This window comes from Vitis vinifera, chromosome 4 (assembly GCF_030704535.1).
Source record: "Vitis vinifera cultivar Pinot Noir 40024 chromosome 4, ASM3070453v1".
Classification (NCBI taxonomy): domain Eukaryota; kingdom Viridiplantae; phylum Streptophyta; class Magnoliopsida; order Vitales; family Vitaceae; genus Vitis; species Vitis vinifera.
Window position 1 is genome coordinate 25,495,761 of NC_081808.1, and position 14,585 is coordinate 25,510,345.

Here is a 14,585-nt window from a genome sequence, read left to right on the forward strand (position 1 = left end):
GAGGATCATGTCTCTCTCTCTCTCTCTTTTGGATTGTGTGGAGAGAGAGAGAAATGTTAGGATTTTTTAGGACATTTGGAAGACGTTAGAGATGATGTGGGATCAACTTCATTTTCATGTTTCTTTTTGGGCTTACTGTACAAACATTTTTAAACCCTATCATTTTAGTGTAATCCAGCTTAGTTGGCTTCAATTATGTACACCTTAGGGTTGGGTTTATAGGGTCAGGATTCTTTTACTTGTATAGGCTTTTTATTCTTTTTGTATAGCCCTCCTTGGGTTAGTGGAGGTTTATTTAGTTCTTTTGATCATGTGGCCTTTTGTATCTCTTGTATAGCCTTCCTTGGTTAGTGGAGGTTTACGTAGTTCTTTTGATCAGGCTTGTACTTCATGGGGAGGATTTCTCATCCTTATCATGTCTCGTTTCTCTATTAATACATATATTTTGTTTCTGATTTAAAAAAAAAAGGTGGCCAATGGTAGATGATAAAATCCTTAGGTTCTAAAGAGGGGGTAACTTTAGGCACCATTGAAAATATTTTAGAAGACAATGGATTTTTTTGGTAAGCTATACTCTAAAACCTTAGGCGATTATTGGAGGATTGGATTGGTTTGTCGTATCTGGAGAGGCTGTTACATGGCTAGACCACCCATTTCTAAAAGAACAAGAACACTTTGTTGTTTACCAATTGAATAAGGAAAAATGCCCCTAGCCTTGATGGCTTCACCATTGTAGTTATCAAGAGTGTTGAGATGTGACTGAAGAGGACATTATGAGGGTGTTCTTTGAGTTTCACAATAATGAGATAATAAATCAAAATACCAATGTCACATTCATAGTCATTATGCTAAAGAAGAATCAAATCAGGAAAATCTCAAATTTCAAACTTATTAGCCTAGTTACAAGTTTGTAAGATTGTAGCTAAGGTCTTATTAAGGCATTTATGCAGATTTCTCCATGAAACCATCTACATACTAGAGGTTTAAGATAAATAAACCCTCTTTCCCCTTTCCTTTTCACTATTGCAGTTGATGTTTAAATAGGATGATGATCAGAGCAGAGGAAAGTGATTTATTAAAAGGTTTCATAGTGGGCAAGGGTAAGACTAGAGTGTCTTTTTTACAATATGCAAATGACACAATTTTATTTTCTAAAGCCTTTTTGGAATATCTGTAATACCTTAAGCTAATCTATTTGGTTTTTGGGAAAATATTATGGCTTAAGATCAATTTAGAGAAAAGTTATCTCTAGTATTAATATAAGTTAGGATTTGGTATCCAAGGTGGATTGGATGCTTGATTGTAAAGTTTTAGATTGACCTTCATCTTATTTGGGTCTTTCTTTATTAGGGAATTTGAAGGCATGCAAATTTTGGGATCTAGTGGTTGATAGAATCTCAATGAGACTAGACGGGTTGATAAAGCCTTTTTTTTCTTAAGGGTGAGAATAACTCTAATCCAGTCATTCTTGTCTCACACCTCTAGCTATTTCTTATCTCTTTTCAAGATCCTAGCATCAGTAGCTTTAAAGATTGAGAAATTGCAAATGGATTTTCTTTGGTCAAGGATTGAGGAAGGTAAAAAATATCATCTTATCAATTGCGATATAATGTGTAAACTAAAGGAGTTTGGAGGTTTGGGGTTGGGAAGACTTCTATGAGAAATCGTGCTCTGTTAGGGAAGTGACTTTGGAAGTTTCATAGGGAAAGTTTAGGCCTTTGGCATCAAATTATTTTGAGCATTTATAGAACACATCCTAATGGATAAGACGCTAACATTTTGGTTAGATGGTCATATGGATGTTCTTGGAAGGTTATTACACAAGTTTTCTAGGACATTTTTTCGTATACTCGCTTTATGGTGGGTTACGAGGTGAGAATTCGTTTTTGGGAAGATTTGTGGTGGGGAGATCGACCATCATGTTCACAATTTCTAGGTCTTTATAGGGTTATCATAGTGGAAAATCTCACCATATCAGTTGTCCTTGATAACTCATTTTCACCTTCTTGGTACCTTAACTTTCATTGTAGTCTCACTAATATGGAAATTAAAACCTTGAAAGACTCATGTCCCCACTCCTATGCACTTGTCTCTATTTGCTGTAGATTCAAGAGCTTGATCTTTATCCTCCTCAGGTTTACTTTTAGTAAAATCTTTTTTCTTAGCCTCCTCCATTATATCAAATCCAATTTTGGTCTTTGCAACCAAATTTTTATCGAAACCAAAAGCTCCATCAAAGGTCAATGCTTTTGCTTAGTTAGTAGCACACAGAAAGGTTTAAACTAATGACATGCTACAATTGAGAAAGACTTTACATGTGTTTTAGTCCTTATTTGTGCATCTTATTTAGGAGAAGTGGAGAATTGATAGATCTTCTCTTTCTATATTTGTCCATTAATATTGTAGCTTCTGCATAAGCTTTACAATCTAGACAAGATGGATTGGGTTCTACCTAGGTGTGTACGTGACGTGTTGACTATCTCATTTAGAGATTTGGGAAGTTCTATCAGAGGCAAGACCTTTTGACAAATCGCTTGTCTCATGATGTTGTGAATTGTTTGACAAGAGAGGAATGCTAAGATCTTTGAAGAAAAGTGAGGAACGGAAGAGATGTTATGAGATTTACTTCACTTCTATTCTTCCTTGCAAGTGTGTTGTACCATTGCCTTTAGAGGCATTTCACTCAATGTTATTCAACTCAATTAGCTTGTGGTTTGTAATTCAAAGGGGGTGAATAACAATAAGACAAGTTGAGTCCAATTTTAAGGAGATGTTACCTATATATACTTAGGCGGCCTATACCTTTGTGTATAGTTCTACTTGTATAGTGGAGGTGTTTAGTCTTACTTTGATCAATATTTTGTAATTTGTGGGAAGGACCTCTCATTATTCTCTTGCACTTTTTTCATGATTACTATATCTTTTATTTTTTATAAAAAAAATAAAAAAAAAATAAAAAGAAGAGAAAAAGAGGGAATGACTAAGTATAGTAGCTAGTTGTCTTCATAGGGATTTGATAAGTTAATCCTAGATCTATTAGTGAAATTTACCAGAAAAATGATGATTAAAACCTTGCAACAAATGAAGAAAACATAACTTTATGATTTTGAAGATGTTTGAGTGAATTGGATTGGAAAATAAAGATAAAAAATAAATGAATAAGAGGTAAAAGTCCATCCAGATGGATGTGTCCTTGGATCAGATCTAAGCCTTAAGGAGGATTCATCATTAAGACAAACTCACTTGCATTCTCAAAATTCTGGATATCTGAAGTTCTAAGCGCAAGTCATGAGTTTGCTCATAAGCAATCTAAGTCAAAATCATTGAATCTTATCTCTTGAACATTTAATAAATACACAAAGCATCTCCTATGCCTTATCAAGAAGATTTTCAGAGAATTCTTGCATAGGATGAAGCAATCCACAAGTCTTAAGAGTATGAAATGGGTTTTACTTGTGAAAAATGCACTTTCTAGCTTTGATCTTCACCTTGAGCACTCCTCCTCTAGATGTAGAAGGGTTTAGCCACTAAACATGGAGAAACCAACCTTTATTCTCATTGTTTGACATCAAGAAAATGATGGAAAGTAGACAGAGAATGTGGAGGGAGAATTCAAATTCAAAAATTGAAATTAATCTAATTGTCACTACAATGATCCAAAAAGCTCTCTAACTTCTAACAATCTAGCCTATTTATAGCATCACATTATTTAATTGGCAAGATCTCATGATGCCACAGCATCCAATAGTAACTAAAAGCCTAAGTGTCCAAACCTCACAGAAAATTATAACAATGATTATATCTCATCAATTTGAGGTAAAATTATACAAAAAAAATGTCCCTGTAACAAAATATGTCAATACTGTAGTATAGTTTTTTATACTATCTTGACAATTAGCTCCAAAATCATTCAAGCCTTCCATTTTGATACTCTGATATTATGTATCGAAAATGGTATTGATTTTTTATCAATCAACTATTAAAGCTCCGATGAAAATTGGTTCCTTGTATCGAAACCAAAAGCCAAGTTTCTCCACCCTTCTGCCAAGAATTGATATGTTATTTTGGTCTTGAAATAGCTTTGACATGTTTAACACTATATCGAAATTTACATCTAGCTTCTTGGAGTATGCTATCAAACTAGTATCTAATATGGTATCAAAATATAAGATATTTCAATACATCCTCTAAAAACCTTCCTTAACTTTGCTTCATCACGTAATATTTGGTTCTTGACCTTTATCCTTTTCAAAGTCTAAATTGTTGAGTTTTTATCCCCCTTTTGTTGCGCAATCCCTTAGATGTTCTTATTAGCAGCCAAATAGGTGCTAGCAAAAATATAAGCTAATTAGAGTAGTTTATGCTCTATTGTTTTTTTTTTCTTGATATTTTGAGTAGTTTATGCTCTGTTTCATTATAGAATCTACAATTTAGAGCATAGAAAAACCTATGATTTAAGCACAAATGAACTTGGTTCACAAATCCAACTGGATGAGCATTTACTCTGATTTCTCTGCTTTAATTTCTATTCTGGTGCTATGTTCTTTGCATATCTTTACAAATTCACAAAAATCCAAATTGTTCTGATTAGTTTAGTGTTTAAAAGACAGAAAAAAAATAAAAAAAACTTCCTTACAGATCTCAATGTTATTCCACTAGGTTCCTAATGATCTAGCCACTATGCTTAGTTGTTAGTTCTTTTGATTAATTCAATCATTTTTAGTTTAGGAGCTAATTGGACTTTGATAAATCAGAGTTTAGTTCACAAACAGGAGATCGCAATTATGTTTTCTTTTATAAAAATTTCAGACAAAGTATTATTGAAAGGAAAATCTGATTTGACCGACTTTCATTAAATTTAAAATTTCATTATGGCACTATCAGAAACAGAGGCCATAAAATAACGAACCGAAAGTTAGATTTTAAAGGTGCTAACATGGCACAATGAGGTTTCTTGGGAAATTGTGAAAATATCATGAAAAATCAATGATTAATTGAAAAAATTGTCAAACTATAACAAAAAATCGGAGATATTTTTGGAAACTCCGTTGGACCAAGTTTCTCTCCAAAAAATTATGTTAGGGGTTGGTGATACAATGAAATTTCAACAAAAAATCACCCACATTCCCTGAAATTTTCTTCCTTGGTTATGACATATTTTTATAGTTTTTTGGATTAAGTTTCCAAAACTTTTACTTATCATTGTATATTCTTTAACTAATTTGGTTGGATATTTTTGAGTTTGACTCTTCCTGGACCAAATTTTGTGGGAAAAAAAACCATGCTGTTTAGGTGAGTTCACAAAGGCAGTTTCTATAAAGGGGATTTCTTTCTTTTTCCCTTTTTCCCTTTTGGTTTGTAGGTGAATGAGGGCTTTGTGGGCAAAAGGGGGCTTTGTGGGGCTGGGAGAATGGGTTCAGTTCTTGGTCATGGGGGTGGCTAAAGTCTAGTTCTGATTGGAGTCGACCTTTGATATAGTGATGACATCAGTTGGTTATGGAGTCAACTGATTAATTGTTCACTTTGCATGAAGTGAAGAATTTGGAGTGGTTCATATTTGGGCTGGTATTACCTTTGATTTATGGTTAGATATTCTCCTTCTTTTCCTTGTAGGTTGTAGGTGAATGAAAGGAATGATGAAGATGAACCCAACAGGATACTCATTTACACTGAATCATTGAATGTCAGTTGCTTAATTTACTTCTTTACATGGCAAAGTTTTTAGAATCCCATGATTCAGATGGCAGCAATAGTTCTTCTACTTAAGAGATAAATATTGAAGTGGTGAAACAATGCTTTTGCAAGCCCCCATTAAGGGGGCCTTAGATCTCATTTTCTGAGAATATGAACTTCTTTTATTTATTTTGTTTGTAAATTTTTTCATTTGATTTCAAGCAGATTCTGAAAAAAATATGTGATCATCCCCTCCTCTTAACAAAAAGAGCCGTTGAAGATGTGTTGGAAGGAATGGATTCAATGCTAAATCAAGAAGACCTTGGTATGGCGTCGAAGCTAGCGATGCACTTAGCAACCGCCTATGAGAGAGATGATTTCTTGGAGAAGAATGACAACGTTTCATCCAAAATGTCTTTTATATTAGCTTTACTGGTTGGTGATGCTAGACCCTGTTAGACAGATGTCCTTATTATTGTCTTCTGCTGTAACCAAATGCCTACGATGCCTTGCACAGGATACTTTAATTCCAGAGGGGCATAATGTTCTTATCTTTTCTCAAACTCGCAAGATGCTTAATCTCATTGAGGTAAGTTGCAAAGTTTTGGTGATTTCCCTGTTTCCAGTATTTCTTAAGAAGGAAATTTGGCATTGTTTACTTCCTTTTTCTATGGTATTAATGTAGTTGATAGCTGACCTCTAGTAGCTGAGGTTCAAAGTTTTGATTAGTTGAGTTATTAGTTTAGCTGATAGTTTGGGGATATTAGGAGTTATAGATTGATTGATGACTTAATTGTTTTTGTGATTTCAAGGCTTGTGGCAAGCTGGGTAGAGAATTATGATTATTTAAATATACAAGTAGTTTGGTTAAAGACAAACAAAGACCCAACTACTAGGCATTTTCCAAACCCAGATACAGGGAACCTAGTTGAGTTCTAACTTAGGTGCTCATCTAAACTAGCCATTTGCCTTGTGTACGCTGCTCCTTGCTACACTCTTGTTGATACTAGATGGGACCTATGTGTCACCATGGACTAAAACATTGATGAGATTATCAAGATATTGAGTCTCATGTATGGTGAGGAGAGTCACAACTGTAGTTTTATTTTTTACTTTTTCTTAACTTAGAAATTGACATTTCTTCCGAGATTTAAAAAGAAAATATTGATTGGATTGCTCTCAATTGCATTTTTCTTCCTTCATTGCTTGGTTTACCTGTGTAATACTCTTTTCTTTGACTCCAAATTTAAACATTGGGCACAACTAAAAAATAAGAAGCTTGGGAAATGATTTCTTATTTATCCATGTATGCATCTTCATCAAGGTTATTGTCTCCCATTCTAAAGATAACTTCAGGGGTAGGGTGTTAAAACTAAAATTAAGTTTATTTTCTCCGACCTTGCATCATTATTTTATCAGGTAGGATGATGATAGAGTAGAGAACACCAAAAAGGGAGTATCGTTGAAATTTATGGGAAGTATACTAGCAATAACTTTTATATTGATCAATAGTTAATGTTCTCCTTTTATATTAAACTTTTTTGTTTCCCCTTTCTTCATATGGAATTTATTTGTCTTAAGCATGAGCATTTGAAGGATCTATGTGTTTGTGTTTCGTTTTCCTTTCTTAAATAATTTGATTGGATGTTTTAAAGTTCAAAATGAACAAGTATATGATGTAAATAAACAACCATGGAACTTGCATCTTTTATGGTTTTGAATATGATGTTATTTTAAGGCATAACATGAGTGTTAATTTTGAATGACCTTTTTGTTGCTGTCAGGAATTGCTAATATCCAATGGTTACAAGTTCTTACGCATTGACGGTACCACAAAAGCTAATGACAGAGTGAAGATTGTTAATGTTTGTGTTGTACTCAGTTTAAATTAGGACTATTCATTTGTTTTCATGAAGTTTTTAAGCCATAATTTTCATTTTATGATCAGGATTTCCAAGACGGTGTTGGGGCTCCTATATTTCTCCTGACATCTCAAGTTGGTGGTTTGGGCCTCACTTTAACAAAAGCAGACCGTGTGATTGTGGTTGATCCAGCTTGGAACCCAAGGTGCTATTCATATTATTTTTTTCTTATTTAGATTTAGTGAATACTTATCCGCTCATAGTTCAATTATTCTGAAACAAAGACTAGGTAGAGCCATAAAAAGCTTTGCAAATTGTTCTTCATGGGATATTTCTGTATCTCAAATGACTCATTTCAGCACCAATTAATTTTTCCTCTTTTTTTTTTTTTTAAATAAGTTTTGTTGTAAGAATCACTCAGTGCATAACTTGTGGGATGAGTGTTACTTACATCGTTTTATTGTTGCAGTACGGATAACCAAAGTGTTGACCGTGCTTACCGAATTGGCCAAACAAAGGACGTCATTGTGTACAGGTTAATGACATGTGGCACCATTGAAGAAAAGATATATAGAAAGCAGGTTAGTTACTCTTTGTTTCTTTTTGGGGTTGAAGTGGTTAAAATTTAAGGAATTTATTTTTTGTGACTACACTATTTTCTTCATGTCTAAGACACATGCCTCTAAGGCCCATAGGAGTATTGGGTGTTTGTATGATCCTATGTGATGGAATGACAATGTACACTTGTTCTCGCCTATTATCATAACCACGTAAAATGTATGCTCTTAAGGTAATCAGTTTCTCAGTTAAGGAGTCTAGATAGAGATACCTCACTTTATTATTATTATTATTATTATGATGATAATTTTTTAATATTTGTTTCAATTATCCTCTATTACAATGAGTGTATCATGGTATTGTTATGATTGCTCAAAATGTGTGATTTAGATATTCAAGGGGGGATTGTTTAGAACTGCAACTGAACACAAAGAACAAACTCGGTACTTCAGCCAACAGGTATATACTTAGAGAATTATGTTTGTTCTTTAACTTACTAACCCTTTAACATTTTAAAGATGGGTGATCTCTACCAAGTTTTCCACAATTCTTTCAGGACCTTCAAGAGCTTTTCAGCCTCCCTAAACATGGATTTGATGTCTCTGTCACTCAGCAACAATTGCATGAAGAGCATGATCACCAGCACAATATGTACTATCCTTAGCAGTCGATTTGTATTCCATAAACATATTCTCTATGTTCTTTTGTTCCATTTAGTTAAATATTTTTTTTCAAGATTAGACCATGCAATTCATACTTTGGTAAATATTAGAGAATATTTATTAAAACTACTGTTAGTTGCATCATTATTTATGGAATATCTATGTTGTTCATTAGATTTTTTTCCCCAGCCTTTACAAAGCAAGGTAATCATTGTCTTCATTTGAGCATACAGTGACACTAATTTCGGGATGAACTAGGGGATGTACCTTATGTACCCTTCTTCCATGTGCGTAGGATTAAGAAATTACTCACATTGATTTAATTTGCATTATTTCTAGAAAGTTGGAAGTACATTTGAATTTGGTGCAATAACTAATCCCAATTAGCACAAGTAGTTTTATGTGGCTTTATTGATAACTTCTTCGAATTTGCATGAACTAGCACTTTTACCTGTTGAAGAGGTGAGTATCTTTTTGCATTTTGTGCACCTGAATCAATGTCTATTATGTGAGCAACGCCTTAGATGAATTGTTCACATGAGACATTATAAGCTAAAAAGGCAGATCCAATTTGTCTACTTCTGATTAAACGTCTACTACTAAACCATGTTTCTAGTGGGATCTTCTTTATAACCATGTTTACACATGCATAAATAACTATATATATGCACACATAGACACACATTTGGATCCTACGTATATCATGGGGACTCCTTTCCTAAACATCATAATAGTTAATTTTTAGATTTCACTTTAACATTTCAAAAGAGTAAACTAATGATCCTACTTGCATGGGTTTACTTATTGGTGATCTAACGAGTTTGAATGTCTATTATAATTTAAGTGAATGCGTTTATGGGAACTATTTATATTTTGAAGTCGATAATGAGTGATGTCCTTTTCCTAGCATTCTTCTATATAATGAGTCAAATTCCACAATGTAATTCTTTTTCTTCTGATGTTCACTCATAAGTTATAATCTTTTATATAATTACTTTCAAAGAATCAATAAATTGGATAACTTTCTATTCATCAATTTTTTTTGTTTCAGTTATGGAAATCATTTCATATAGAAAGATAAGAGGGATGAAAACAAACTTTCAAATCCACTAAATTTTGATTTCACAGATGTTCATAATTATTGACAAATCAATTTTTATTTTTATTTTTTTCAAATTTTCAGATAATGAAATTTTATACAAAGGCTCCATTGCACAACATATTTATCATGATTGCAAACGAGGATTATGATTTCAAGTTTTTTATGTTTGTAGGGTTCTAGTGGATCTCTACATGCTTTACAGTTCACATTTATTTTTGTAACTCCTAACTTCGCTTTTTCTCACCCTATAGGGATGAATCTTTGAAAGAACACATAAAGTTCCTAGAAACTCAAGGTATAGCAGGAGTTAGCCATCACAATTTGCTTTTCTCCAAGACAGCACGCGTACTAGTTGTAGATGAAGAAGAGGAAGTGGCAAGGTTGGATCTATATTTTTCACCTCATATTTTTAGTTAATGATAAATATATTTTGTCTTGTTTATTTGCATGTGACAGGATTAAGAATGAGATAATTTTGAATTTTAAATAATCTAAGGTGTCATTTATTTTTTGGTTGAATAGAAAAAGTTAAAATATTGGGCTTTTTCTATTTAGTTAAAAGTAACTTATTGATATTAACCAACATAATCGAACCTATTGATAACAAGTTCACTTTAGTTATGTTGGTTAATATCAATAGATTACCTTTAGTTAAATAGAAAAAGACAAATATTTTGACTTTTTCTATTCGGCCAAAAAACAAATAACTAAATTTTGTAAGATAGCTAGTGCACCATTTATCTTGCTAAAAATTCACTAGCTCTGGTTTACAAAGTTACTGCTCTATTTGAAGTTTCAACAATTTTGTTCATCTCTTTACTGAAGTAAATTTTGCATGGTACTCTTTTTTTTTCATTTCTCCTTTTGAGTTTTGTAAAGATACTTCTAATTTTGGTTTCCAAGAGTAGAACATAATGTTAAAATTAGTATTTGGTTTCACTGCAAAATAAGCATGGATTCTCAGCATCACTACATTAGCATTGTTGGGAGCTATGTTACATGAGTTTGGGTATAAGTGTTGGGGCGTAGTTATGTGTCTAGGTGTTAGATCCTTTGCATCCCAAAATCTTAAGACATAGGGATTTGACTAAAAAGGATTTCAACTATGGGTGCAAGTACATGAATACGACATTAATGAAAAATAAATTACCACTAGATATAAACATAGTAAAATAAGTTATTTAAAATACAACATGATTAATTATAATTGGAGAATATACTATGTTTTCTATTTTAATAAGATGGTTAGCTTATCTAATTTTGATGTTACTATGAATTTTACATGAATAACTTGTTTATTGTGTCTTTTATTTTAATAGAATGCTAAGATAAATTTTTAAGACAATATTATACCAATAAATTTTGATTGGTTTAAAATTTTAAAATTAATGTTGATTTTGTAATAAAAATGAAAAATATATATTAGGTATTGATAAAATATGATTCATATTTAATTTCTTATCATTCAATTTTTTTTATTTTTTATATTAATTATTTTAATTTATCTTTATATTTTTTAAACTAATAATTATTATATTTATTTTTAAATTTTATCTATTATAATTTTTTAAAAAATAAGAATATTTATTAATTTAATCTATTGTTATTTTTTTTTAAATGAAGAAAGGGATAAAAGAGTTTTAAATTAATTTAAAAATTCTTGACTTTTTATTATTATTTATTTTATATTGTTGTTTAGTATACCTGGACACCAGCACCGGTGTTGTATTTGAAATAGGTATTTTAGCTAAAATTAAAGTGTCTGTGTATCATAGGTTGAGAGTATAGGGTGAATTGGTGCTTATGTTGTTTTGACACAGGTATTTTAGCTAAAATTAAAGGGTTTGTATATCATAGGTTGGGAGTATTGGGTGAATTGGTGCTAAGATTTTGTAATGTTATTTTTGTTTGTTTCCTTTGTGTGAGTATAGGGCCAGCAGGACGGGAACTACATCCGTCATGAACAAATCTGCAGGCTCTTCACACGAACAAGATGTTGAATGGTACATTCTTTAAAGAACAATTCAATGCACTTCAAGTGATAATCATTTTATAGTCAAGAACATTGATGGATTTGCTGTGAACCTGTTTGACATTTTCTATCAGGGCTCAGTATGCTTTCAAGCCAAAGGAGGTGAATCTGCATAAGACAAATTCTTCTGCAGACAGTGCAGGTAAACTGACAGAATCAGAGATCAAAGGGAGAATTAATCGCCTGTCTCAAATTTTGGCAAATAAGGTATTATTTTAGTACCAAGTACAATCTTTAGAAACTTTATTAATTGATGTTTCTGTTTAATCAAAACATCGGGCCATCAGCTGCTCCAGACTGCAAGAAAGGCTTCCAGTAGAGTTTATGCCCTTCGCAAAACTGAGTTATGACTTGCAAAAAGGACCTTCAAGCTCTAATTTTGCTCTATGTGACTTATTTGTGTATGTCTCCTTGTTTTTTAAGGCCAACAACATGGGGGCACTGGCCTTTAGCTAGCCCAAAATGCAACTTCACTGAATATAGTTGACTTAAGTTTGAACCATCATACGTGCATAGGCCAAATTTTAACCACTCCAACATTTTTAGTGTTAAGCTGAACCCATGCGGATGAAATCTTTGCTTTTCCTATCATCAAGCCCGGCACTCTGATAACCAAGAGTGGTTTGGTTACCACTATAATCAGTTTATTCCGTGTTTCTTTCTTTGTTTTCCCTCTTTCAAAATATTTAATTTTTTTTTTCTTGGTCTCAAAATATTCTTCAGGCTACAGTTTCAAAGTTACCAGACAAGGGAGAGAGGATACAAAAGCAGATTGCTGAACTGAATTTAGAGCTTGATAAGATGAGGATGACAAAAAGAATTGAAACGGAAGTTATTGATTTGGATGATGTGACCGGAAAGCTTGAGAATGTGCTGAACCTGTAGATGTTTGTCATTGAGGAAGTGGAAATCTTGGGGAAAAAGAAAATTGTATGTTTTAATAAGTGAAGTGAACAATCAACAATACCCATTAGAAAAATAGGAGCAGCTGTTTTTCATCTTGTAGCTCCACAAGAATAGCCTTTCAGGTTGCACTTCTGCAATCTATGGGTGAGTTAGAAGGTTTTAAAAATTACTATTGCTAGTTAGTTTACTTGGCAAGAGAGGCCATCTTTATTATTATTTTGATAAATGATGAAACTATTATTGTAAATTTAAATGTTTTAAGTTTGAGATTTTATTTTATTTTAAATTTTCTTCTCTCCTCTCATGTTGTTTTGAGACACTGCTTTATTAGACCAATAAGAAAATAGTAATCAAGATAAGCAAATTGCCACTGTTAGTAGGAAATTTAAAAGTTTCTTGATCCCACAATTCATTTTTCTGCTCAATTTTGCGCCATGATGCTTGATTGCATTATTGTACTCTTGAACCTATGCTTCCACTGATATGAACAACAATCCACCTCCGTTGAGATCTGTCCTTGGCCCTCATGGTGAAATTGAGGAAAGCGTTGTTGGAGATTTCCATTATATAAGGCAAACTAATGAATTAAGACTTCATGATGGCCCAATTATTTTTCCTGTGGTCCAAAAAGGGAATGGTTCAACCTTCCGTAATCCACAGATCACAGTGCAGTTTGTAGAGCCACCTTTTCTTCCACTTTTTCTTTAAACGAAGAAACAAGAAATGGAAAGTGGATTTTGGATCATTTTGGAAGTTAGGAGTTTATAAGACGTGTGTTGTGCACCCCACCCCCAAATGTGAATGGGTCATAAATTATGTTAACAATATGTCTGCATTTCTATGTAAGAGGTATGGGCTTAATAGGTACTAGGTTAAGTAGGTAAGCCACGTTCTCAAAGACATCCCCAAAATGATATAGGAATTGATAAGCAATTCATCATAAATCTTACTATGTACATCAATGTTTGATTTCTTGTTTCTACTATTCCATTTTGTTGTGGAGTTATTGGTGCACTCAATTAGGATATAATCTCATACTTCTTAAGGAAAGAATCGAATTGGGTGGATGTATACTAATCACCTTGACCAAATCAAAGTGCCTTGAAATGTTAACCCAGTTAGTTTTTAAATTTTGTTTCAAATTCAATGAATTTATCAAAGCATTGGATTTTCTATTCATTAGATAAATATATCCAAACCTATAGTAATCATTTGTAAAGGTGATGAAGTACTCATACCCTTATACATAGATATTAAAAATCTCACACACATTAGTATGAACTAACTCCGGACATTCCTTAGCTCTATATTCTTTAGAAGTAAGGGATCTCTTGATCATTTTAATAATAACATGTTTATTAAAAAAACGTTGAATAATTCAATTTACATAAATTAAAAATTGAAATCAAATTCTTTCTAAACTTAGGAACATAAAGACAATCTTTGAGATATAGAAGACAATTATTCTCTAAGATAAGGATAACGTCTCTCACTGCCTATACAATTATTCTCACATCAGACGCTGGAGTCAGGTACATGTTCCCATTATTTAGGCTTCTCCTTAACTGAAATCTCTGTAAAGAAGAATAAATATGGTAAGTGGCCTCAAAATCTATCCACTAAGAGTTGTAGAATTCACCACTAAACATGATTCAATTAAAAATGAATGATGCATACATTGCTTTTTCTTTAGGAATTGAGGACACTCCTAGTGGCATTTCTTTTCATAAAGGAAGTACTTGCACTTTTCCTTGCTCTTCTTACGCCCTTTCTAAACTTTCCCTTTTGTT

At 32.6% G+C, this 14,585-nt stretch overlaps 1 protein-coding gene across 1 annotated transcript in view; it reads left to right on the forward strand.

The window, feature by feature from the left end:
* Positions 1 to 13,081, forward strand: part of LOC100261895 (protein CHROMATIN REMODELING 24) — a 37,239-nt gene extending 24,158 nt beyond the window's left edge. The window contains exons 11-21 of the mRNA XM_002264224.4: positions 5,899 to 6,108; positions 6,191 to 6,262; positions 7,458 to 7,538; positions 7,622 to 7,740; positions 8,005 to 8,116; positions 8,484 to 8,552; positions 8,650 to 8,744; positions 10,109 to 10,237; positions 11,789 to 11,860; positions 11,964 to 12,096; positions 12,613 to 13,081. Coding sequence (XP_002264260.1) covers positions 5,899 to 6,108; positions 6,191 to 6,262; positions 7,458 to 7,538; positions 7,622 to 7,740; positions 8,005 to 8,116; positions 8,484 to 8,552; positions 8,650 to 8,744; positions 10,109 to 10,237; positions 11,789 to 11,860; positions 11,964 to 12,096; positions 12,613 to 12,774 — 1,254 coding nt within the window. The 3' untranslated portion in view covers positions 12,775 to 13,081. The remainder of the gene's footprint in view (positions 1 to 5,898; positions 6,109 to 6,190; positions 6,263 to 7,457; positions 7,539 to 7,621; positions 7,741 to 8,004; positions 8,117 to 8,483; positions 8,553 to 8,649; positions 8,745 to 10,108; positions 10,238 to 11,788; positions 11,861 to 11,963; positions 12,097 to 12,612) is intronic.
* Positions 13,082 to 14,585: the final 1,504 nt, after the last annotated feature.